At 38.1% G+C, this 27,369-nt stretch overlaps 1 protein-coding gene and 1 long non-coding RNA gene across 4 annotated transcripts in view; one reads left to right on the forward strand and one right to left on the reverse strand.

Moving 5' to 3' along the window:
- LOC126759127 (uncharacterized) overlaps window positions 1–27,369 on the reverse strand; it is a 167,153-nt gene that overhangs the window by 138,038 nt on the left and 1,746 nt on the right. The gene's annotated exons all lie outside the window — the stretch shown is intronic.
- Window positions 1–27,369, forward strand: part of LOC126759125 (neuronal acetylcholine receptor subunit alpha-7-like) — a 151,122-nt gene that overhangs the window by 74,326 nt on the left and 49,427 nt on the right. Inside the window, exons 1-2 of one of the 3 annotated variants that reach the window (XM_050473749.1) lie at window positions 754–1,693; window positions 11,922–13,526. The exons of the other annotated variants lie outside the window; for them this stretch is intronic. Of the exons in view, the coding sequence (XP_050329706.1) occupies window positions 13,406–13,526 (121 nt within the window). The 5' untranslated portion in view covers window positions 754–1,693; window positions 11,922–13,405. Of the gene's footprint in view, window positions 1–753; window positions 1,694–11,921; window positions 13,527–27,369 lie in introns of those variants that run through there. 3 annotated transcript variants of the gene reach the window in all.

Consider the following 27,369-nt stretch of genomic DNA (forward strand, 5'->3'; position numbering starts at 1 on the left):
TTGCACGAGTTCAAAGAAAACTCCCTACCGCCATCGTATGCTCTCTGTTTTGCTAAGAACACGTGATTGCTTTTTTAACTATTGGCTCTCTGTTTGTTTGTTTACACTTGACGTATTCAGGAAAGAGCTCGTATCTGATGTGTTTGATCCGAAAAGAGCTCAGAGCTAAGTTTAACCGAAAAAGAGAGAATGAAAATTGAGCGCATGAACATCAAATTTAGTACATTTTTCAAATAGAGATAACACAGAGGCTCATAATTTGATTGCATATACTTTTCTCTCTTTTATATATTATTTTTTTCATACCGCGTTAACCGAACCCACCTTAGCACACGATACAGAACTTACTGCTATTGGCACAACACGAACTCTTTTCCGCCTCATAACAGACAACAAACTGCTAACTAAGCAGTGCCATGAAATATCTGTAAATACCTCTGTTAGTTTTAACAGCAAAGCAAAACGTAAACAGAGAACCACGAAACCAACAGCTCCGGCAAATGCTACCGCAGCAGCGTCGCCGCCAGCGAGAGGGACCACGTGGACACCAATTATGTGCTCAAGGATGCAGCAATAGCAGCACTAGCACCAACACAAGTGCAAACCCCAACAATTTCAGCAGCGCTGCCTTCATACACAGCCTCCGCATCTGCGATGTTCGCATCTGCGCCTTCCGCCTCAGCTCATTACTCGGCTACTCGGCTGGCACTTGGCTTTTTACCTCAGTCGCAGCGAAGATTCAGTTCAGTTTAGAACGTGGGCTTGAACGAGACGGTTCGCTACTTGTCGGCAGCAACGAGCAATGTGGAAATAGAAGAAGATATTAAAGAATTAAAGCAGAAGCCAAGAGCAGGCAGAGTAAAGTCCCACAAATATACATTTGTGCTGCCAAGTGTTGCGCGGTTGAGAGGCGTTCTGGTGGCCCGTGCCCAAGTGTGAAGTGTGTTCAAACTTAAATTCCCGTTCTTTATATACTGAAACTCTGTGTGAATTGTGAGACGTGATTTTCAGGCTTCTCCGCCTTTGCGGTGCTGGACGAATTCAGCAAATTAATTGCTTTACGTTTTCGGTTATCCTTTCTTCTTACATTAAGTTGGCAATGAAAAGAATGTATAAAAAGTAAAACAAATAGAAATAAATTATTACAATTTGTAGTGAAATATAGAGCGCTTCATCAGGACAATAAACGCTTGCTAGCTGCGAGTTGACGGCAGCTATCAGACGCGTTGTCAGACATGCAGTAAAAAAATAAGTGAAATCTCGATAGCCAGTGATTGGAAAGTGGTGGCTAAGTGGAAACAAGCGATAAGTGGTGGAGGCAAAAAGTCTCGGCGAAATAGCGCCACCACAAATCTGTGTGAAAATCGTGATAGCGTTCAAGCATAGCAGTCAGTATTCAGATAAGACGCAAGCACGTGTGTGTGTGTGCTAGTGCAATTATTAATATTGCGTGTTTGTAGCGCGCTTCTTCTGGAGATAAAAATCCAGACCACGAGGGCGCATAAATTTTAATTAAACGCCCAGGCGCGTCCCTTAACAGCCGTTCGTGTTTTCCGCGCCTCAGCTCACGGTTTCCGTCTCCCAATCAGCGTCATCATCAGCAATATCCGTTGTGATAGTGAAAAACAGAACAAGGATCCGGAGCGTACCTCTGGGAGAGCAGCGAAATCACCGTTACCATAAATTTCGAAATGTACGCACCAAAAGTCATTAGTTCTAAATTATTTAGCGCTTATTAAAAATGTAAATGTGCTTATGTTTTATTTTGCTTGCTGCAACAAATTCGTGGCAAGTGAGGCACTTTAGTGATTCTACTTCCTGCTTATTATTTTTGGTCATTTGTGAGATTGTGTTTGCTTTTAATTTTGCGCTTTTGCTTTTTAATGTGTTCTTTGGCAGAGATTGCATTTTGTGCTTTACCGTTATATTTTTTATGCCCTTGCAACATGTCGTCAGAGTATAATAGTTTTGTTCACCTAACGGTTGCACGTAGTAATAACGATTTAAAATCCGGGTGACTGTCTGTCTGTTCGTCCGTCTGTTCGTACAAATTAAGATATATTGATGAGACTTTGTCTACGTGTTTCTTGGCGCAAAGAAAATTACGAGTTCGTAGATGTGGGTAATCAGACCACTACCACGCCCAGAAAACAAAATTAATCGAAAACTTATAAAGTACCATCACTAGGCATCAAATTACGATTTACAACTCTAACTAGGCACAGGAGATCGGAGAAGCAAGGGACATGTATGGGCGAACAAATTTTGAAAAAGTGGGCGTGGCCCCGCCTTCTAATAAGTTTAATGTACATATCTCTTAAACCATTTAAACTTGCTCAGCGCAAAGTCCTACCGACAGTGTGAAAATGGATGATAGCCCCGCTCGGTGCCCATATAACGGTACTGTTAAAAATTACTAAAAACGCGATAAACCTATAACAAAATTTGCAAGCGACATTAAATTTTACCTTCGAGATCGTATTATAGCGCTTTAATGGAGTCGGGGTCAAAATTGGACGATGGGCGTTGCACGGCCCACTTTTAAGTGAAAACACATATTTCGAGACCCGCCTGATCGATTTCGACCGTTCATGACATTTTTGGGTTTTTTGAAAATGAGTGCAGTTGATTCGTTCACGCCTACTTCCCAGTACAACAAATTTTAAATATCATTAAACTTTCACTTTCATTTATTAGGATAACAACTTTCACGGATAGTATCTTTGAAGTTTTATAACTGCGCCATCTTAGGACTAAAAATGTCCCAAGTGTGAAAACTATTGGTAGGTCCTGAATATGAATAAATTTAGAATGAATAAAATCAGTGAAAACTCGCCCTAGACCTCATATAACTAACAGGCTTTATGTACTTGCAGGCACTTCCCTGACTTTAATCCTTGCAAGTTGTGCGGTCATACCCGAACTTAGCTCTTCCTTACCTTACTTGTTCTTACTAAAAATAAGTTTGTACTTTATTCGTGTGCGTTTCCTCGGCACGTGCGAGCGCAAATTCTTTTCTTGTTCATTCATTCGCTTGTGGCTGCTCACAACAATCGGACTTGTGGCCGTGAAAGTGGGAACAATGTGCATTGTAGCTTTTGAATGTTTTCCTTTCCGCTTCTGATTCACCGCCTTCACGAGGGCTAATGCTGCCGGAACATTCGTAATGTTGTGTTGCATTCCTTTTTGGGCTTTCGTTTTCATTTCTGTGCAAAGCCGCAATCTGACTGGCTTTTGACGAAATGCTTTCATCTCCTCACTTTTGATGGACGTATCTCTATTGTGTCAGTGGTATTCTTCAAATCACACTTTAACTGAGAACTAAATTTTAAGAATTAAATTTCCTGTATTAAAGTGTAAGTCTGATTCTGATCTGTTTCAAGAAGTTACTCATACGCCAAGGTGCTATTTTATAATAATATGCTTATTAGGGAATATGGATATCCAATGTTAGTGTAAGTTAAAGTCCGTTAAACGCAAGTTAACACAGTTTTTAATAATTCCAGATTGAAATATATGAAAAAAATTAACTTAATAATTTGTTTTTATACTCTCGCTGAGAGATTGGTAATGTTGCTGCCAGTATTATAGTTTTGTTACACATAACGGTTGTTTGTAAGTCCGACGAAAACTAAATGTTAAGATATAGGGTTAAAATATACCAAAAAATATCACTTTGACGTTTCGTTGCGCCTAAAATCCGGATGTCTGTCTGCCGTCCGTCCGTCATATATCCGATCTTCCGTTTTTGTAACCGTATGGTTTATGCAACTGTAACTTGAGTAAAAATGTGAGATTATCATGATGAAACTTGATACACGTATTCCTTGGCTCCATAAGAAATTATTAATATTTGAAGGTGGGCAAAATCGGTCCTACTTTGCAAACGACCGAAAAAAAATGAACAAAATGCTTGAGAAATGAAAACAGAAAAAAAACCTATAAATTTCTGCGATAACTAATGCCATAAATAAAGATAATAAAAGTGAATTACTTGACACAAGGGAATAACAGTTATTTAAGATCGATTGCATATTTGGGCGTGAGAATTTTTTTGGAAAAGTAGTCTGCCCTTTGTCGCGATGTGGTACTCAAGTTTGAATGTATGTCATGTATGAATATATATACTTATGTTAAATTCTCAATCGTTTTCTTCAGGCATTTCCATATACAGTTTAAATCGGATAATAAACGCCTTTTCACCTCCCATGGACAATCTTATGTTTAAAATCAACATTTAAAAGTGCTGCCGGACTACTCAAAAAAGTCATTGTAAAGTGTTTTAAATTTTAAATCCTCGGAGAAATTGCAAAAGGAACTGCTTCCAGCCTCTTTTTTGATCTGAAAATGGGCGTGGAGAAACATTTCGAAAATATGCAAACCATTCTCAATGGTGGAATTACTTACGAGACGATTTCAATGAAATTCGGGTGACGTATAAGGATTCTTAATTTAACACCAGGTGATGACTACGAAAGAGAGGTGAAATCGATTTTTAAACCACGCCTTCTTCCAATAGAACGCTAATTTTCCTTTTCCATCTCAGATGCCTTTCTGTGTAATATATAGTACATTAGGAACCAATGAAGAACGGAATAAAACCTTACAACAAATACGTGAAAATGAAAGAAATTTCGGACAACAATATGCCACTTTCCATAAACACGTATAATAAATTACATCTAATTTTTCCACGGTATTTTATCAAAGGCCCAAAAATTGTCGATATCGAACTATAACTAATTAACTATTTTTATACCGAACGAATCGGTCATTCTCAAGTTTAGTATTGAAATTCAGGTAGACTAATATTCAAATCACAGCACAAGTACAGAAATGGGTAAAATCGAGTCGGTATTTCCTTAGTTCCATTTACTTAATATACATATTTCCGAAGTCGGGTAATATTAATTTTTAAAAATTATATGTACAACATTAAGATTCTTGAAAGTGAATATAAATATTTCAAAATTCGGTTTATCGGTCAAAATAGAAGATTGCTTGCCGAAGACACATGTTCATTTTGTACTTTCAGAAAAGTAAAATTTATTTCAAATACAAATTGAAGACAATTCATTTCTGTTGCTACTCAACAAACCAAATCAATTGCTGTAAACATTGCAACACCAATTGTCATACTTGCAGAAAGAAAAGTGATTTTTCCCTCCAAGGTCGATTGAGTTGTAAAGACGAGCGGGAAATGGAGGCCAAAGCTAGGGAATAAAGCGGTCAGGAATGATCACAATAAGTTTGGGGCATGAGCAAATCTGCAATGAGACAGAAAGGAAAACAACAACAAGGATAAACAAGATTACTTATTTTTCGCCGCAGTAGGACAAATATGTCACTGGAAATGAAAGAGGAGTGAAAACAACAAACTACAAGCGACACAGCCTCTGCATTGAGGCCACAAGCGGCTCGTGAGCGGTGATATGCAACAGCAACAAAAACAAGCGCAGCGAGTGCAATTAGAACAGCGGAAAAAATAAATCAACGACATGAACATGAAAACACCATTGGCAGTAACTTAAAAATAAAAACTCGCTTTCCTCACACATATACACACACAGCAATGCTATGTCAATGAATACATACTTGTACATTCACATACTAACCTTTTTTGGCAGGCCCAAAACTGTGTGTCCCCAATGCCTCGACAAATTCGCATTCGTTCGCGTGAATTCATGTTCGGTGGACGATTACATGTTGTTATTGTGTGCTTGTTGTTGTGTGACTGTGCGGCAGTCGCAAACAGTACAATAGAAAAGTGAAAGCAAAAATTTGCAGAAAAATAAAAATAGAAGAAAAACCAAGCGAAAGGAAATGCGTACCACTGAAATACAGCAACTGCGAAAGACGCAAGTTCATCGAAACGCACATGGATGCACACATACATCTACACTGCATCAATTGATGCCCCAAGGCCCAATGCCCCGGCGCCTCCATCTTCCATCCAATCTCGAATTCTATGTCAGCAACAGCACCTCCTGCTGTGTTACGCGCCTCGCCACATCCTTGCCACTTGGGACAGGGCGTAGAAGAGCGTTGTATCGGCTCGTTAAACACCCGCCTCTGCTTAGTATATGTTCCGTTATTATTGCCTACAACAAATATTTCTTTTCGTCCTTGACATTTTTCAATACATTTGGGGGCCGTGCCACATACGAGGTTGGGTATGTTGGTGTGTGTTTGTTCATTCATTTTATATGGACTCTTATGTGTAATCGAATAACTTAATGTGGAAATGTTCATATTTACAGAAAGAGTGTGTGGTTCCCATGGACTTAATGTCGAGCACAAGAATTCTGCTGGCTTATTTACTTATGCAGGCAGCCGGGGCCTTACAATTTATGAACATGTGCGTTAAATATTTATGTGGTGGATTTGATACAGCAAGCAAGAATTTTTTATTTTGCTGAAGCCTCTTTAAAACACGCAGATTTCTACCAGCCAGCTGCGCCTTTGATACATACTATATATTAAGTTGTTAAAAATTTTGCGGTGGATTGGTATGCTGCAAAGCGTTTTGTTTTATCGTTTTGCTATACCTACGTGTTCGATTGAGCCATCAAAATAAAGAGAAAATACGGAATATTTTTAAGACACGCAGATTCCTACCAGCCAGCTGCGCCTTTGATACATATACATATTAACATATGTACATTTGTACATTGAAAGAATTTTAAATATCCTTTTTCTTTCAACTCAGTGAGCTCAAAAAACCTGCAACATAAACAAACCCAACGAAGAGACACACTTTCACAGCCACATGTTGCAACTTTGAATAGAAAAACTTATCAACAATATTTCCTGAGCTTACAGCTTTCAAACTAAATATTTATAAATAAAAAAAGAAAACTATGATTTAAGGCTAATTTCAATCGAACAGTAAAAAGTGTGGCACATAAAAATTTAATTTTCCAAAGATTATCCAACAACGAGGTGTGACCCGGAAATTGCAGCAAAGTGGCAGTATGGAAACTTCTAGTAAGGAAGTCACTGTGCATTCGCGGTTAATGTGTTGCTGCTAATGTGGCATTGTTGCAACGGTCGACAATGCTGTTATTGTGCTTTTCGCTTTTTCTCATTTCCATGCTAATGCCTTTGCGGCACGCTGAACTGTTGACAGCTCACAACTTGCCACATTTTGTGGCATGTACCTGCTTGTGTAGCATCTGCATTGTTCTTTTTATTCTTGACACTTTTCCCAAAAGCTTTTGTTGTTATTGTTACTGACTTTTGTCGCACTAACTAGCCGTGTGCCACAACTCGCGTTGTCTCTGCTGCAACAATTGGTGCACTTCGCTGTTATTTATATTGCATTTTGAAATAATTCTGCAATTTTTGCGAATTGTTTCCTTTTTCCTTTACCGTTATACCGGAGTGGCTTTGGTGCCACAGCCGCAACGATGACATAACAAGCAAATGGAGCTGCAATAATGAAAGTGTTGAAATAATAAAGCTCATGCCCCACTTTGGATTGCCGGAAGACAAAACATTTTCCCGCTTTTCTCGCCGGTAGAAGTGGCTTGCACCAATACAGCTGCGCGTAAATACCTGAATTTACATAATTCGTGGTTTATTTCTCGCTAAGATGGTTCCCACAGACATTTTGAAAACATCTCCAAAAAGAAAAACGAATTCAGAGTAAATATTCGCACGTCCCCAAAGAAACTTCTTTTTTCTTTATTCATGCTGCCTAGAAGATGAAGTGATTACTCACATGCTTCATCAGCACCCTCCTTGATGAAGTCCCTTATGCTTAGCTACCGCATTGCCGTTGATATCTTCGTTGATATCTTAATTACTCTATGAATTTGGAACATATAAAACTAAGCTACTGTTAAACAGAAAATACGCAAAATTATAATTCAGAAAGTCATTAAAGTTTCGTTAAAAATAACAGTCCCATATATTATTGCAAGTACCCATGTTACCAAATTTGTTGCAAGTACCCATATTACCAAATTAGTTTGTTCAAAATTAAGCGTTAGATGATCAGTCTATATATTTTATCCATATTAAATAGTATAATAAGATTTTTGAAAACATCTTTTTGGGCTTCGAAAATCTTTGGGGATACCCTGTTGTTACATTATTTGAGTGGTAATGAAGGTATTTTCATTGATATTCATCACCTACAATGAATTGTCCTCAACGAGCTTGGGTTCTAAGAAACTGCAGCATTATTTACATCATAAAATCTAAATAACGGAAACCGACTGATGCATTCGTTGCCGCGTTTCAAAAGCAAAATTCAGTTTAAGGAATACATATGACACAAGTCTATAATCTACAAAAAAGTACTTTTGCTGAAATAACCGTTATTTATTCTGTTTATCTTGGTAAAGGTCGTCTTTCTCATCTAATTTTTTCAAGCACTGAACTCAGACGCTTTCTTGGTGCCAGAGAAAGAGAAACAACATTTTAAAGCTATAAATTTCTTGAAAGGGGTATTCTAGACTAGAGACTATAAGCGATTTTTGACAATTGCAAAAGGGAGCAATTGATATTTTTACTATTCGATTTTTAATCATTTGTTTATTTATATTTGAAGAGTACACAAAATTAATTTAAAAAAAATTCATTGAGTTCTGCGTCCTTGAGGTAGAGGGAAAAGGTCATATCCTCGTCACCATGATTTCTACCATTGCGGTGATCTGTATAATAAAACAATAATAGAATCTTGATTAGCACAAATATCGCTACCTCAAGAAGCTGCAAAACCGAATTTTTTCTTCTTTCAATGCCGGCTACTCGAAAATGAAGATCGATTTTCTGACAAATTTTTCAACTTGCCGATTTTTTTTTTAATATTGCAAGTTTCAATGTTTCACTTTTAATCTACAGAATGCCACATTTCAATAGGCTCTTCCGAAGATGAGTTATCAAAACGACCACATCAAAAAAAGTAGTTTCCAAAAGAACGAGATATAAGTTTCGTCCACAGCTCGAATTGGTCCACGACGTTGCCACGACACTAAACCTGCTATAACTTCGAAAATATTTTGAATTTTGAAAAATTCGTTTTGGGAGATTTATTTGAATTTTAGCTATCGAATAATGAAAAAAATGTAAACTTTTTAAAGCTATGGCAACAAAAAGAAATTTTGCATTGCTTTCTCCCCCCAATGCTGGGATATATCATTATTGCATTAAATAAAAGTGCAGAAGCCGATCAGAAGCACACGTGTCAGACAACGATTTTCAGCACCCACGAAGAGGTACGCGCACTTGAACCTTGCTGACATTACCCCAGGTAACGGCAACAGGAGCCGCTGGCAGTAGATGGTCGCAAGTACTCTCGTACATGCTTCATGTCACCTGTGTGAACACTCTCTCATGTATGCATCAAGCACACAGTGTTGCAACCAAACGAACACAGACGGCAACCAAAGTTCACTCATATGAACTCCGGTATTTGTTGTTGGTACAGTTATTGCTAAGCACTGTGATAGCCACTCTGTTGTGTTGCCTGGACTCTATGCAACTCTGCTTGCGCTTTCACTTGCACTTTTCAAATATGATTGTTGTTATTGCTGTATTTTTATCACATCCATCGCAAACAAGTTGTCTTCTGTTGCTTATTGCTTTAAAAGCAGCAGTCGCTAACAGCATGAGCAAACAGATGACTGCATTTGGAGACTCAGGTGTCGACGTACAGCACCAAGCGTTGAGGAGAAGTGAAACCGGAAACCCTGATTATTTATAAATTTATAATTATATTACTTCTGGAACCCTCATTAACGTCAATGGTTCGTTGAGTCTCAATTGGTAATGTGACGGGCGACGATTAGTTTGTTTATATTGGTGACTAAGGTTATTTGCCCCAATTAAATGAAAATAGTTTGTACCTTTTTTAATGTTAATGCATTCTTAAAAATAAATGAATAATGAATTTGCGTGGGTCCTGCGTTCATTGATATATGCATGCAAAAGCTTGTTATATTCCTAAAAATATAAAACTGTGTTTTGCTTACATAACACAGAAGGCAAGAAGTCTCTGCGTAAATAAAACAAACAATTTGAGTTTTTCTAAATTAAAGATTGCTCAGCATCTATGTTTGTAAGCAGAAGCTAAGCAAACCCACAATAAGTCACAAATCACATGGCTTCTGGTTTAACATCACACATTTCATCTTTGTGGTTACTCTGACTTCGGTGCAACGACTGTGGCACAAGCAATGTAAGAAATGTTGGGAGCTATAACAAAAAACAAGCAACAACACCAGCAAATCCGTGTATTAATGTCACATGATATGTTTGTGTTCTTCAAAAATCATCTGTCCTCTGAGGTTGACTTTTTGTTTTTGGACAACCTCTGCACTTAAGTGCTCTACAATGTAACAAGCCCCCGCTGAGTAAGAGTAATAGTTGGTTTTGAGCGGAAAGGAGGGGCACTGCAGTTTAGCAGACGGCGGGGATCCATATTGCAACTTGAAGCGAACATAAATCACCGCAAATCGCCTTTTGCATACATTTCGCACACTTGCAACATTGATGCAGCACTTATGTTACCCACAGTTTTTGCTATTTACCATTCTTGCTCCAGCATTTTAGATTTCACTCTCATTTGCATAGCAGAAATGAGTACTTTGATCCTTGCTTTTTTCACTATTGCTCATTTTAATTCAAATGGCAAATACTTAAAATTTTTAATATAAATACGTTTTCATAAATCGTGACATCTCATAACTGAAGTGCATATCTTCTTGAAATAGTGCTTAGACTCTCAGAATATTTCGGATTGGCATCACATTACCAACGAAAAAAGAAGAACGCAGAAAACCATAAACGCTTAAAAGGATACGATAATTTCTCAAAAATATTCCACAAGAATAAATATGAATAACGCAGTGTCCCTTGCTGATTTTTAAAAAATATTTTTGTTTTGGCAGTTTTCTGACTACCAATATCCTCTTGGTGCTGCATATATCTAAGTAAGCTAAAAATTAAGTAAACTTAAAACAATAATATCAGTTAACCCCCACTAACAATTTAACATTTTTTAACTTAACGGTAGCCATGCAAGTGGCATAATTTCTTATCTCGCTCCTAACAGAAGGACTTGCTTCAAAAAGCTGTGTCTGCACATTTTCTTAATAGGCACTAATCGGAATTTTGGGTCAACTTTGATAGCTCGAGTTATTTATGGTACAAGATAGAACACAAAAAAATAAATTCCTTCGAGTCGCCTACTCCCTCCATGACTCACCATCTCCACTCACTTGCCCAAGGCTACCACAATATTTATTCCATCGGCTACTCGAGAGCCAAAGCAAAGATGATAAATTGTTTCCGGCTAAAGGAAATTGTTTGTTTTAGTGTTGATACAACATTAGATTGCCGTAAGAAATTGGCACGATGAATATAATATTCTCTTCTTTAGTTTTTGAAATGGGTACAAACATATAAGCTCTCTTATCCCACCTCGTAAGGCGAAAAGCTCACAGCAAAACACAAATGCTTAGGTATGTGCCGAGAGTAGTATTTCTGTAAATATATTGAACCTTGGATTCATTCAGGTAAACATTTTTAACACAAATTTATGATGGGAGAAAAATTTGAACAAATTTAAAGGCTTGAAATGAACTTATATTCCGTAGTTGGACGATTTTCAGCTATGGCTAAAAGCCACACCTTCGAACAATAATTTTTCTTTCCGATTATAAAATAATTTCGGAATGTAGTTCTAAGAATTAGCAATTTTCTCACATCGGCCATGTTGTCTTTCTGCGCCGTCTCTGGCTCTGATTAATTATAATATTTAGAAACGATAATTAAAAAGCAAAATATAACATGATGGAAAAAAACTAAGAGAAAACAAGTCATAAATTCTAGGAATTAACTATTTTCTCAATTTTCTATATTTTATTTATGAGCTGACTTTTTAAAAAAAGATAATAAACCATTCCTTTCAGGTTTCATGTGCGGCAGTGTGTTGAAGTGATGGGAACAAACTAAGAGAAAACAAGTCATAAGTATCAAAGAGATCATGTTTTATACCAGAATAATAACCAAAATGTTAAATTAACTTAATAAATCATAATTTTTAAATAAAGCTACGAATACAGCTCGAATTTAGGACTTTTGTAAGCTAGACAAAATGTGCAATTGCCACAGCGAGCCACCACGAGTTCAGCGCCAAGGTGCCGAGCGGCTTTCCATACTCAGCGAAACGTGTTTTTCTCGGTCGAACAGCTGCGCTCGTGAATAACATACGGCGCAACGTTCTCCCACATAGAGTCACTACACAGTAATACTAACACGCACAGCGAACAAATATAACAATAACAACGCAGAACAACAAATGTGTTCTTTGCTCTCAGGAAGTAAGTGAGTTGTCTGCGTTTAAAAGCGACAGGGGAAGTGAGAGGTGCTAACAGGCGAAGCAACAGCTAAACCGCAACGCCCCTAAAAGCCGGCAACACTACAAAGTTTATTGGCACGAAAAATCAAAACGGCAGAAAAACCACAAACACCGTTAAGCGAGGTAAATGCCAAGGAAAAGAGAGTTTAAAAGTGCGGAACCGAAGTGGTGAACAGTCAAAACAGCGGAAAAAGGTTACAAAAAGACGAAAGAGAAGTGTGAAGGACCGTATACCAGAAGCAAGCCATTGAGGAAAAACAGACGAAAACACTCCAACCGACGTTTAAGTGCAATAACGACAGAAGCAGCAACAACAACAAAATTCTAAGAGAGCAACTGCAACATCAATAACACAATCAACAACAACAATAATTGCACGTAGTAACATCAAGTTACTAGTATTTCTTCCACTGCTACTCACACTTACTACTTCTTATAAAGTCCATGGGAATTAAAAGCAAAGGGTCCAAAAAAATGTGTAAAAAATTGCTCTTGATGTCTGAGGACTTTAAGTGCCGACAGTAGGAGCACATAACACCCAAATAGTACCAAATGAAATGGAATAAATGGTTTTCTAAAAGCCAACTGCATTGTCGGAGGACAAAGTCAACACTCCTGGGTGGAAGTTCCAGGCCAAACGTCTGTCAAGAAAAACATTTCAGTCTACATTCGAAGTCATCATCGCTCCATCACTTCCTAAGCAATACCATCTTACTAAAGGTTTTAGGTGAATAATAAACGCTGCCGAGAATCTTCAACCAACAACATGTTCTAACAATAAATAAAATAAGCAGCCTATAAACAAAATGTGTATGCCGAGTCGTATACGTAACATAAATTAAGCGATTGTTCTGAGTATTTCGGTTATAGAATAGCAAAGTGCCAATTTAACAACAATTTTCCAAAACACTACACAGTTCATAGCTGAGCTTGCAGCTGTTGACGGCGACCATCACCATTGTGCATAATTACCCACGCAAAAAAATAATATAAACAATTTAAAATTCCGTGAAAGTGTGTAAATTGAATTTGAAAATGAATTTGATTGTGGCCACAATGAGTTTCGTGAAAGCAAGTAGCCACCAAACTGCAAACATCACTCTCACCGCTCTCAGCTGGTTACTGCTGGGGTTTGGATTGATCATTTCATTGCCAGGTGAGTTTTGATTTTGATAGCTGCATTCATCAATTTTAGCCAATGTATTCAACGAAATCAATTTTAATTTAATATGCGAAACCGTTGGCGGATTACGTTTCCATATTTTGTTATTATTGTTTTGGTGCAACCAAAGCAAACGTTGTTGAGCTGCTGAGCTTATTTCCCAATAGCTAAAATAGCTTTTGAGGTTATTACCCCATATTTCGATGAAAAACAAAATGTATTCTTCAATAAACAAGGAACAGTTCCAATTACCTCTGCTGTAAGGGCATCAAGTAATGGATGTGAGGTCACAGAATAATCGAAGGCTTAATGTGAAGCGCTCAAGGTTCCAAGCTAAGCAATGGGATTTTCGAAAACCTCGGAGATTCTACAATTAAATATGTACAAGTACATACGTAAATGATCAGCGTGATGAGCTGGGTAAATTTAGCCAGGGCCGTCAGTCCGTCCGTTCTGTATATGTGCGAACTAGTCCCTTAATTTTTTTTTCTCCACAAGAAGCTGTCGAAACCGCTGATATCGTAACACGTTAGCAAATATGCAGCTACTGAACAAAATGAACGATCGGAATGAAGTTCTTGTATGGAATGCTTTCTTATTTGACACGCTGTCGTCAGGAACTTTAGCACAAGTCTCAAGTTAATTCAATAATATCTATAAAAATTGCTCAAATCGGTCCACAACCAAGTATATCTGTATAAATATATACTTTTTTATAGAGACTCTTTTATGTGTGAAAGATTTTCTAATGTTTTTCTTGTCTTTAATTTAAAGTTTGTGTAAATATTCATATCGGGCTTGTGAATAGCAGGAATTTTCTCTTTGAATATGGTTTAGCTTCACCAATTCCCGATGTAAAACTTGTTTCATAACATTCCTAAATTTTCCATAATAAAATTGACAGAGCTTGGCAGGCCAAGGAAGCCGATTACCTCACAGCTTATGAATATAATCAAATCAATTTGCTCAAGCTTTTCGACGCTTCTCTTTTATCAACCAAATGTATAGACTGGATTCAGCTGATCCGCGCAGACATTTTATAGTTTTATTTCGCGACACTAATTTCTAAAAATTTATTTAATCCCTAAAATTTCAAAATTGCTTTGCAACTGCTAACTGCTAAAAGCCTCAACGGACGTCGAATGCTCTTTTTAACGCAAGCCAAACAAACAAAAGTGAAGAGATGTGCATCACCACCTAAAGGATGGCCTCTCTTGAATTCATTTATGCGAAGCACAGATAGACAGAAGTCCACTAATAAAAATGTGCTGGACACAGACCTGCATAAACAACGCAACATACACATATCATAAAACATACATTGTGACAAAAAAGTACCCGGAAATTTTAATTAAATTGGCCTTAAGCTACTTCAGCGAATTTGTTTTATCTCTTCGATCGAATGAAAACGTGTTCCACGGAGCGACTATTTCACTTTGGTAAACATGAAAAAATCACACAGAGCCAAATCTGGTGAACTCGGTGGTTGCTCGATGGTATTCATTGCGTTTTTGGCCTTAAATGCGGTCACAATCGTGGCTCGCTGCTGTAAGTGCATTATCATCGTGAATAATCCATGAATTGTTCTTCCACAGTTCCGGCCGTTTTCAATGGATATTCTCACGCAAAACGGCCAACAGAACTCTAACACTGCATTTCCTTCGCAGCGCACTACGTAGGTGTACCGACTCAAGCAGCTGCTGTAAACAAACTGATTGACAGATCGCGCTCATATTTGGCATAGTAATTAAGGGCAGTCCTACCGACTTAGCAAAATATATTTTTCTGAAATGTAATTTACTCGGGGAATTTAAATTGCAATTTCCGGGTAGTTGTATGCCATAGTGTATGTTAGTAGGTCAGTTATTAGTTAAAGTAAGCTCGAAACACCCTCGAAATATAGCAAACCCTTTTCTATTTTGCTTTCAAAACACAATAAATTTCCTCTACGACCGAAACACAATTTGTGACTTACAGTTTCCTAAACAATTTCAATAAATGTTCAATAAACCCAAGTGATTGCACTTTGGCATCGCCGATAAAATATGTGTGTATGCATGTGTTTTGCCGCCTGTAAGCATCCAAACAGATCATAAATATTTTTGCTGGCGTCGCCATTGTTTCAATAATTCCTAAGTGCCAACAAGAGGAATTCGGACCTTTTTCGCACACACTCACGCAGAGACACTCAGAGAGAGAAAACAAAATTCCAAAATGCTTGGCTGCTTTTACACTCGCCTACACTTTGCTCATAAATTCTGTTCAAGCATTTCAACTCTTGGCATTGTTTTAAAGAGGGAGGATTAGAAACATGGAACATAGCAGCTGTGAAGCTTTATACAAAAGCATGTGTGTTGAAACTGTAAATGGGAAAACACGACGGAGAATTATGAGTGACTTATAGAGTTTGCTTTTTGTTTGTCGAGAGAGGACTTTGCTTCTCAATTGCCTTCTCAACCCGAAGTAGCACGTGTTGGCAAGAGTTATCCTGCGTTGGATTTCTAGGCTAACATTGTTGGTGGTGTTTACGTTGGTTCCGAGATAGACGAAATTATCTACAACTTCAAAGTTATGACTGTCAACAGTGACGGAACTGACAAGTCGCGACGACCTTTTGTTTGATGACAGGAGATATTTCGTCTTCTCGTTCACTGCCAGACCCATTTTTTTATGTTTTGTAGCCTGGAGAAAGCAGAACTAACGGCGCGGGTGTTGAGGCCGATGATATCAATATCATCGGCATAGTTTTTAAGCTGTACACTCTTATAGAAGATGGTACCTTCTCTATTTAGTTCTGCGGCTAGAACTATTTTCTCCAAAAGCAGGTTGAAAAAGTCGCACGATAGGGAATCGCCTTGTCTTAAACTCGTTTGGTATCGAAGTTTCGGAGAGGTAGTGTCCTGACGGAAATTTTGGTGTTAAAAAACGTCAAAGTTTAACATAATTTTTTCGGGGATACCAAATTCAGACATCGCGGCATAAAGGCAGCTCATTTTCGTGCTGTCGAAAGCAGCTTTGAAATCGACGAAGAGGTGGTGTGTGTCGTTCTCCTTTCAGTCTTTTATTATTTGGCGCATGGTGAATATCTGGTCGGTTATTGATTTGCTAAATAAAAGCCACACTGATAAGGTCCAATCAGTTTGTTGACGGTGGGCTTTAATCTTTCACACAATACGCTCGATAGAACCTTATATGCGATGTTGAGGAGGCTAATCCCACGGTAGTTGGCTCCTTTTTTATGGATTGGGCATAGCACACTTAAATTCCAATCGTTGGGCATGCTTTAGTCCGACCATATTTTACAAAAAAGTTGATGCATGCTCCTTATCAGTTCTTCGCCGCCGTGTTTGAATAGCTCGGCCGGCAATCCACGGCCCCTGCCGCTTTGTTGTTCTTCAGGCGGGCAATTTTATGAACTTCTTCATGGTCGGGTAATGGAACGTCTGCTCCATCGTCATCGATTGGGGAATCGGGTTCTCCTTCTCCTGGTGATGTGGGTTGGAGAAGTGTTCCCTCCATAATTTAAGTATGCTCTGGGCATCAGTGACTAGATCACCTTTGGGGGTTCTACAAGAGTATGCTCCGGTCTTGAAACCTTCCGTAAGCCGCCGCATTTTTTCGTAGAATTTGCGAGCATTACCCCTGTCGGCCAGCTTATCAAGCTCTTCGTACTCACGCATTTCAGCCTCTTTCTTCTTCTGTCTACAAATGCGTCTCGCTTCCCTCTTTAACTCTCGGTATCTATCCCATCCCGCACGTGTAGTGGTCGATCGTAACATTGCGAGGTAGGCAGCCTGTTTTCTCTCCGCTGCGACACGGCACTCCTCGTCGTACCAGCTGTTCTTTTGCACATTCCGAAAACCAATGCTTTCGGTTGCCAAACAGCAGTTTGACACTTAGACACAGTTCCCTTATACCGAGTTGTTGACGAGTCTCTCAGAGAGCAGGAGTGCAAGCCGAGTAGAAAATCGTTCGGCTGTCTGTTGTGATTGCAGCTTCCCGACGTCGAACCTTCCTTGTGTTTGGTGGCGCGCGTTTTTTGCTGCACAGAGGCGGGTGCGAATCTAAGCTGCAACAAGATAGTGGTCCGAGTCGATGTTAGGACCTCGGAGCGCACACACATCTAAAACACTGGAGACGTGTCTTCCGTCTATCACAACATGATCGATCTGGTTGGTAGTTTTTCGATCCGGAGACAGCCAGTTAGCTTGATGAATCTTCTTATGCTGGCAACTAGTACTACAGATAACCATATTTCGGGCCCCGGCGAAGTCAATCAGCCTCAACCCATTAAGGGATGTTTCGTCGTGGAGGCTGAATTTACCGACCGTAGTGCCAAAGACACCTTCTTTGCCCACCCTGGCGTTAAAGTCGCCAAGCACGATTTTGACATCGTGGCGGGGGCAGCCTTCATAAGTGCGCTCCAAGCACTCATAAAAGGCATCTTTGGTCACATCGTCCTTCTCTTCCGTCGGGGCGTGGGCGCAGATCAGCGATATGTTCAAGAACCTCGCTTTGATGCGGATTGTGGCTAGACGTTCATTCACCGCAGTGAATGATAGTACTCGGCGACGGAGTCTCTCTCCCACCACGAATCCTACACCAAACATGCGCTCCTTTATATGGCCACTGTAGTAAATGCTAGGAGGACCTCCTCGCCTGAGTCCTTGTCCCGTCCATCGCATTTCTTGGACGGCGGTGATGTTGACTTTGTTTTTAGGTCGAGGACATCAACCATCTGGGCATCGGCACCTTCCCAATTAAGGGACCGGACATTTTGCATGCTCAATTCGTAGACCTTATTTCGTTTGCCATGGTCGTCAAAAAAAGGGGGGTCTCTCATCCGAAGGCTGGTTATAGCTCTTCACTGGGGGTGTTTTTTTACGTGGCGGGTCCCAAACCCAGCGCACAACCCTTGTAGGGAATGTTTCGCTTTCTCACTTTAGCTCGCCTTCGAACGGATGTAGTGAGCTGCTTGAGCCATGTGTAAAAGAATCGTTTCTGGCCATTTCCAAGTGAATGGCGATCAGAGAACTTTCTTCACTTGCGTGAACTTCTACACATGACTCCATCCTCCATTTCCATTCCATTCAAAATACTACTTTCGCTTATTTTCCTACCTTTTAGGACCATAATGCCCTAAGGAAATATTTATTTTAAAAGCTTACCTTAAAATAATGTGTTTTCCATCCTCCGACCCCGATTTCTCTAAATACACTCGTGGCCATGCAAACCTTACCACTATAATTTCTTAAATTTTTTTTCGGAAGTTTTCGTTCGTTCGGAATTTTCTTCAATTTTGTTTTTTTTTTTTTATGTTTTTAGCAAGCATAAGTAAACTAAATTATATTATTTAATTATAATTATAGTTTTTAATGTATTACCATTAATGAGTAAAGTACAAATTAGCTTCTGTGCTAACACAAAAGCGGTCGATTTTATTGTTTGTGCCGACTAAACTTTGTGTTTCAATTAAAAAACAGAAAATGAAACATTAATTTTAAATACAGTGTAAATGAAGTGAAATTAAAAAAATCAAAAATATCATTTTTTCATCGCATGTCAGTCTCTTACATTTCGAGCTCCTTTTGTAAAGCTTACTAACTTTCAATCGATTTTGTCTATAGCTGAATGTGTTTTTTTTTTCATTTTTAATATTTTTGATTAATAACATGTCATTTACTTATTTTTAAATAAAAAAATTACTATACCACAAAAAGTACTGTTATAAAGTGTAGTCAAATATGCACAAGAGTACTTGAAAATTTTGGGTGGTAAGGTTTGTGTGGCCACGAGTGTAGGTATCGTCAATTCCACAATATACGTTCAACCACTTCAAGTAAGGAACCTTAAAACTTCTAATGGTACATAAACTATAAAAAGAACACTATCTAATTGAAGTCAACTAGAGCCGCCCTATGTTTCTGTAAAATCTTACCGCAACACACGCACACCGATTTGGCGTGACAAATTGATGTTTGCTGTCACCAACAGCTGCTGAGCTACTTCCATCACATTCCATCAGAAAAAGAGAGAATGGAGAAAACAAAAATATCTTCGCAAATTATTTTAGAAAGGAAGTTCCACACAAATTTCACTTTGTTTTTTAATCGACAAATTAAATAAAATTAATTATGAAACCCAAAGAAGAACTGTGACTGCTTGAGCTTTCAACTGTCGTGTTAATTGCACATATACCTAAATATATATGTACCAAAAAATATTTAATAGTTCACCAAACAGCAGCACAGTTAGACCTTTTCTTAAACATATTTCAAATCCCTCAAGAGAGCTGGAAGTAGTTTAGCACTGCACTTAAAACGAATTCATAGTTTTCTTACCCCCGACATACATTGTGACAAAATAATACCCGAACATTGTAAATAAAACGCAAAATATTTCATTATTCATTAATGTTTCGTCCCTTTCAAAGTAACGACCCTAAGCTCCTTCAGCGTTTTGTTTTATCTCTCCAAATCTCGTGAATACGGTGTTTGATCGATGGTATTCTTTGCGGTTTTGGCTTTAAACTCAGTCACCATGTGGCTCGATGCGAGGGTGCTTTATGATTGTGCAAAATCCATTAATTGTTCTTCCACAATTTCAGCCGGTTTCGACTGATGTTCTCACGCATTGCCTTAATATGGCCAAATAGAACTCCCTATTAACCATACGTCCCATCGGAACAAATTCATGAAGCACCAAACCACGAATATCGAAAGAAACAATTAGTATCACGTTGATTGTTGAGCGGGTTTGGCGTGGTTTTTTATGGTTTCGGGTGATTTCCCGCCATTCAGATGACTGTTGCTTGTTTGCATTTCAAACTCTTAAGCCCATGTCTCATCAGCAGCTATAATTTTCTCCATATATGAGGGATAGGGATTTGCACGATCAAACATGTCCAAATACACCTGTTCACGATAATCTCTTTGAAGAAAATTCAGCTTTACCCGAACAAGTCGAGCAAGAACGCGTTTCATAATCAAAACATATACCAAAATCATTCGCACCAAAAATAGTTCGAACCAAAATCATCTCTCTAACACTTGCCTGACGATTTTCAAGTACCATATCCTTCATTTTTTTATATTTTCCAAGGTCGTCCAGAAAGAGGCATTAATTAAGGCCAGTCCTACTAGCATAGCAAAATACATTTCACTTACCCGGGAAATTTAACTACTACTATATTCTACATTTAGTTCCGCGTGTTTTCTTTTTTATTTACATAAAGGCAAGCCCCTGCCGCTTTGGTTCCACACATGCTTATGGTTTTATGGCGGATAGTAAACTTTGCTTAATTATTGACACTTATCCAGTCAAACAGACAGATAGTTAAGCTAGAGAGTGATTTAGTGATTTCTTACGGGGTGCAAGTGCGTGTTTTGTTCGTAAAATTTATGATGTCATAAGTGCGACATTCCGCCATTATATGCTTTACTGCACTTCCGCATTTGTCAACACGACAACAACCACACGTACAACATGCCAACAACAATATGACTTAAGTAGGGTTTTCTGTGTGAGAGTTGTTATTATTTCGCTTGGGTAGTCAACAAACTCGCAAATTTCCCCGCTCACCTAATGAGTCTGCTGTGCGCTTCTCCGCACTTCGCACACATACATTTTCAAATGTTTCCATTGTCTGGGGGGAGTGAACTTCTTAGGCCACTTAACCACTTGTGCTTTCAAGGGTTGCCTCTTGTCTTGTCTTGTCTCATTCAGGGCAACGCTTTTGCTTATTTCTTTTGAGTTGTTTTCTTTAGAAAATCTTTGTGGCTTTGTTGTGGCTTGTTTGTAGCAGCTTAATCACTGCTTGTAAAGAAACATATTTGTATGTATGTGTGCAAGTATGTAACATGTCCATGAATATCAATTTTCCACTTTAGAACGGCACTAAGATCGATATAATCGGTCTCTTTGTGCAGTCAACCCTTTTAGTTAAACTCCGTTTTGTCTTTGGTGTGATTTTTAATCTTGTTTTAAGCTTCAGCTATTTCTAAACTTCCTGACTTTAAGTTTCGTTATTCTTGTTGTATTTATATTTCTTTCTATGCAAAATAATGAATTAAATTAATATGAAACTTAAAGAACATAACTCTTACTAACTCTTACTTTTACGGTTTGAGAAAGGCAGACAATCTTCCAGGTTAAAAGGCCATATTATAAAAAAAGAAAACGCAACTTTAACAACCCGGGTATTATGCGAAAAAATTGAACATTTTTATGAGAAAAAAAAAAACAATTAATATGACTTTAAAAAATTATTTAAATTTGTGTCTCAAACGCAATCTTTGAGCGCTCTTTGCCACGGTTCTCTAGGGTTCTCTAACATTGTTTCCCTAAGGTCATCAATTTGTGGAAGAAAATTTCTCTTTAAAAGAAATATATTCTCTTCCAGTTTCCTTACACTCACCACAAACCCTACCCTAATTGCATTGTCTTATGCAAATGTCACAAAATGAACCGCAGAACGTTATGTATAAATCGTGCTAAGCCCAACCAAGAGTCAACACGGCAAGCGTATGTGCACTCATGCAAAGACATATACTAGAACAAGTAGTGTTGCCCACGGCGTATGAGTAACATACTCCGACAAGTATGCGAAAACTTTGCTGAGATAATATTGAAATTAATGTTTGAACTAAAACTGATGTATCCACTATATTTGCATTGAAGGAAACTTTGCATATAACTATTGGGACATTAACTATGGCTCACATACCACATCATGTGAACCGAAAATCGAATATCCATTTAAAATACGAAAAATATGTTAGAAAAAAGTAAAATATTATGGCAAGGCAACGCTGTCTGCGAATCCTACAGTTGATTGTTCACTTATGCGACTATATTTAAGGCACGTTGGCTCCAGATTTCAGGCAGAATTTGATTGCGAATGTCACCTGCTTAAGACCACTGGTCGTTGACCTTTTTGGCAGGTCTGCCAAAAAAGAGAGCATTCAAATACACGAACATCACGAAAATTTTCCACACCCCTTTGCAACACATAACAAAGTTCTAGCAGTTGTTGGCGAACTATCTTATACATACCTCCGCGCTGACAAAAGGCAGTTGCGCGTCTTGCCGGGTCGGCCATTTAGGCTGCAAGCTGTCGGCGTCGCATGTGAAGGCTCTGTCATAGTTGTCTGACACTAATGCCACACGTTTTTCCGACACAGTGGACGCCGCCGCTGCCAACGCCACTGTCGTAATGGTTAGTGTTTTTCTTCCTTTATATTGGCTGAAGCATTTTTTTGTTTATTTTTGTGATTGTTTATAATTTTTATTGTTTCCGGACGGCGCACTTTCAGGTTTTTGCTGGTTTTAGTAAAGTCTGACACCAGCACTGGTAGCTACCTAATTGCCAATTTTGTCACTGAACCTTTCGCGCCACTTTCTCAACGGGGCTCACAAGAACAACGGCAGTAATAACAACAACAATTTTGGCAAAAATAAGACCTCTATCCACCTCCAATCAACCAGTCGCCATAAGTAAACGAACTAAGTGTCATATAAGGCATATAATGCTTTGGACGAGTGAATAAACTCTCTGACTAGCTGTGAGTGTGGCAGAAGATGTTTGAACTTGACTCTGTGAGTCTCAGTAATATATCGCTTGCAGATAATATAATATCTTTGGGAGTTCATAGACATATTCTTGATTTTTTTTTTTATATCCTATAAGATACATTACTCAATGTCTAATCCATTTACATCTGATCAAGCCATAACTTTATAAAAGTACCTTACATAAAGATAATGATTTGGAAAAAAATTAAGAAAGGATGAAGTTATAAGAAGTTTTATGTTCATTTTTGATGCAAATGGCAGCTGGTACATTTATAACCTGAGAAACATTAGTTATATTTCCATTCTACAGCATCTGAAATCTCGTCCCAGCGGATGAAATAGTTAAGTGGTACTATACCATTGGCCCTTCTCCTAAGGAAGAGCATTACTAAAAGGCTTCAATTCACCAAGAAGTTCAAGGTTACCCTTGGCAGCAAGGCTGAATAGAATGATTTCACTCTCGAGCTACTGCTTAGGGATAGTACGATCAAATGGAATATTGGACTTTATCAATATGCTGGGGCTAGGTGAGTCTTTGTGGTTTAGGAGAGGGCACAATAGACCTAAGTCGCGGTGCATTCCGAGTTTATCAATCAATAAATCAATCCGAATATTGACAACGTATCCCGATTGGTTGCTCCCACAACACATTCAAATGAGCATTGAAACCCATTCATTTGCATTTGATATTTCTGTTCTAAAGGCAGCACTCACTCCTGCTCAATTCTCGATTACAGGCCATTTGCCACAGCTTGACTCAGCTCAGAGTTTCAGGTGCGTCGGCTTAATCCACAGTAGCAGCTAACATACGCACATAACTGTATTCACAACTTATTTCCCAAGCGTGTTGATGACTCCCGCACAATTGCAATTGCAAACACGAAGCAAACGCTGTCGATCTGCATCTGATGATTTATTTGATAGCCCTGGTTTGTGGCGTATTGCAAGATGACAGTAGATGGTGCAATTGGGCGGGGCGAAATTTTGTAATAAAAATTAATTGCGGATGAGAACTGTTATGCCGCGGCTTATAAATGGCTACTGTGGTTATTATTGTGGTCCTAAATTGTTTAGATTTGATTTTCAAACAACGATAGCTTAAGTTTTTGCTTTAAGCACATTTGCTTTTCATAATTATTGCAAAATTTTTTTATTAGAAATCCTGACGACATCTAGATAAATAACTGGACTTATAGCTATACAATTTTTATGCGAGACAGCGTTAAGAGATGAAACCCTATGCGAACGAGTTCGTTTACTCTCGCACTCGTCCTTTCCTCCCAGAATATTATATAATATTTAGAAAACTGATATTGTGATAACTACACAATAAGCATGTAGTCAAAAAACATTTTTTATAGAATTGTATATTCAATGCAAATTATGTAAACTATTAGGACTTTTTCTTCGAAATTTAAGCAAAGTTGGTGCCACACTTCCTCATTGTTTTTCACTAATCTCTCCGGTTAACCTTAATATTTACCGAAAATTGGATTTCCTAGCACTACACTTTCTCATAACAATAAATTTAAATTATATTGGAATAATAACAAAAATCCTATCTTAAAAATTGATCCTTTTTAATCATACCCATGTGCCAATAGTTCAGGTGCTTTTTTGTACCAGCGATGATGGGAAAATGAGGAATAATGCGCTGCGAGTGCATAACTGCACCATAGTATTATTAATATACATACTAAATAACAGCACATTGTCTCCTTCCCAACTACGCTTAACCTCAAAAGTCCTATTGTTTTCTTGTATAGCATACATTTAGGGGCAGGCTAAAATCACTTTATACAACACATTGCCATTGATATAAGGTAATTTTGGTGCAGGGATGAGTATAACTTTCCTTAATTTATGTTGGCTTTCTGGGTAAACCGGTGAAGCTCACAGGCTTCTCGCCTCTCTTCTCCACCATCTCCATCGCCATTAGCACAATTTTACAAATTTCTACGGCACAAATGTGCCGGCGCAAAGTCACCGACTGGCCTGAATTGTAAGCTAAGTAAGAACAACAATAAATATAATTACAACACAACAGCAAGAACAAGCAGAAACAGCCGCTGTAAGCATTGCTTAGCTCTGTTGGAATCGCTTACGGCAGACAAGAACACCACCTGTGTAAGGATAACGAGTAGCAGAGAAGCCTCAGCTAAGTTAACTCTGTGGTCGTCTACAATTTCGGTTACAGGCAAAGCGTCATCCCATTTCTTCCGGCGTTAGCCTCGTTACAAAGCTCTGTCCCTTGCGTTTGTGCAGTTGTTGTGAATTTGCTGTGTTTGTAAGCTGAATAATATACACATACACGGGCATACACAGTGATTAAAAACTTGTTTTGCTCTCATTAATTTTTTTAAAGCTTAAAGAAAATGCTGATTTTTGAAATATTTTGTTGAAACTGTTTTTTTAATTCATTTGGGCCAATATGGTTAGCAAAATATATTGAAAATATTTTAATTACGCAAACAGTAATTCATTCTTGTGTACGAATTAGTTAGACTTAGGTCATTTCCCGAGCTCGGTGCTTCTGAAGTTCAACGAACTTTTGTCATTTTCCAATCAAAAATTTATTGTACAACAACATTGCTCCTTACCAATTGCCTATCTCTGCAGTTAAGTTGAGCATTTGTTGGAAATTCCGTTTCATTCCATTTCGTAATAACTTTTGTAGCCTGTTCCACAGTGAAAATTCGAATTTCTTAAACGGTTGTCAATTATAGGGTCAATGGAAAACTCCAGATTGATGGAGCTCCAGTTGCAACACCATGAGATGTTGGGGAATGGGATGGGGAATAATTGCTAAATGTAGTGCAATAGCAGGAAATTTATATTTTGTTTAGTAGTTGAACACGCTTTGAAAAAAATCCTTTTTCTCAGACGGCCTTTTGAACATATGTTACTCATACGCCACCCCCACTGTTTCCAAATTTTTAACATCGTTTAAAACAGAAACCCAAGTAAATGATACACAAGTTGTTATGCAAGCAAGCAGTGACATAAGGCGTGAAAGTAAATGCAAATGTAATATATAATATTATGTACATATGTATATCATAAAATGTACAGACAAATCATACATTTGGTGATTGCTTTGGATAATTTCAAGAGAACCATATGAAAGCACACACTGATAATTTGCTACTTTCTGCAGTTACATTTTTAAACTTCTTGATATATGTATATATTGCCAGGAAGAACTTTTAGTATGGCTTTAAAGTCGGAAGGCAGCAAGTAGAAAAAAAGAGTAGAGCTGTGGAATGAATTTGCAAGCAAAGCGAATAACCTCAAAAGCTACTGAAGCCCAATATGACCAAAAGAGTTAAAAATGAAAACTGCGTCCAAACAAAACACAAAATTGCACATAATAATATTATGTAAAAAGAGAAAAATACCACAAATGACCTGAAACTTAATGAATTCGGGGCAAACTATACAATAAGCAGGTACAAGACGAGAACAAAGCCAATTGCTCCTTTTCCTCAAAACTAAGCGAAATGCCGAAACAGGAAGCAGACACCAATATGAAGTGGAGCAGACCAGCTAGGATTATACAAACCAAACTTTCAAAAACAACATGAATGACAAAAAAAAAAAAAAATACATTGCACCAACAGAAAGAGAGTAAGCTTTTTATCCTTTTCTGTTAGTTAGCAAGGAAGATGTCACAGAAAGAAGGTACATCCTTTGTATCTTCCCGAATAAAAACCAAACCCACTTAAGCTTCGCAGAAGGCATGAATTACCCAAGCTGATGACGCCTGGAGACAAGTCGGCCGAGGAGATTTGGGTCAACGAAATATATCGTATATTTGGAAGTGAGGACATATACATTTATGCTGACATGAATATGCATGTTAGTATGTGTAATACATGAGGAATAGGCAGATAGGTGCCTGAAGTTCTGAGGGAAGCCTACTTGCCTTTGAGATGAACAATAAGAGAAGAGCGTGGCCGCTACGACAGGAATATAATCTAGCACTTAGACGTTGTTTGAAGGGTGTTTTCTCAGCGTTAGTTTATACTGATCGGTAGAACTAGTTTTGGCATTAGTAACCTCATGTGAATTACACTTAAAGCAAAGTCATCTGGATTTACTATTTAAATGATTTTATAAAAGTCCTATAGTAAAGGAAGTTGCTAAGCAAAACCATTTTAATTATTTCATTTTGCCCGAATGTCTTCATTTAATTTTTGAATTCATTAGAGCCAAGACTTGCAAAGCTTTGTTAATCTCTTAATTCGTTTATCATTTTAACGCA

Source organism: Bactrocera neohumeralis, chromosome 5, assembly GCF_024586455.1.
Source record: "Bactrocera neohumeralis isolate Rockhampton chromosome 5, APGP_CSIRO_Bneo_wtdbg2-racon-allhic-juicebox.fasta_v2, whole genome shotgun sequence".
NCBI classification, from domain to species: Eukaryota; Metazoa; Arthropoda; class Insecta; order Diptera; family Tephritidae; genus Bactrocera; species Bactrocera neohumeralis.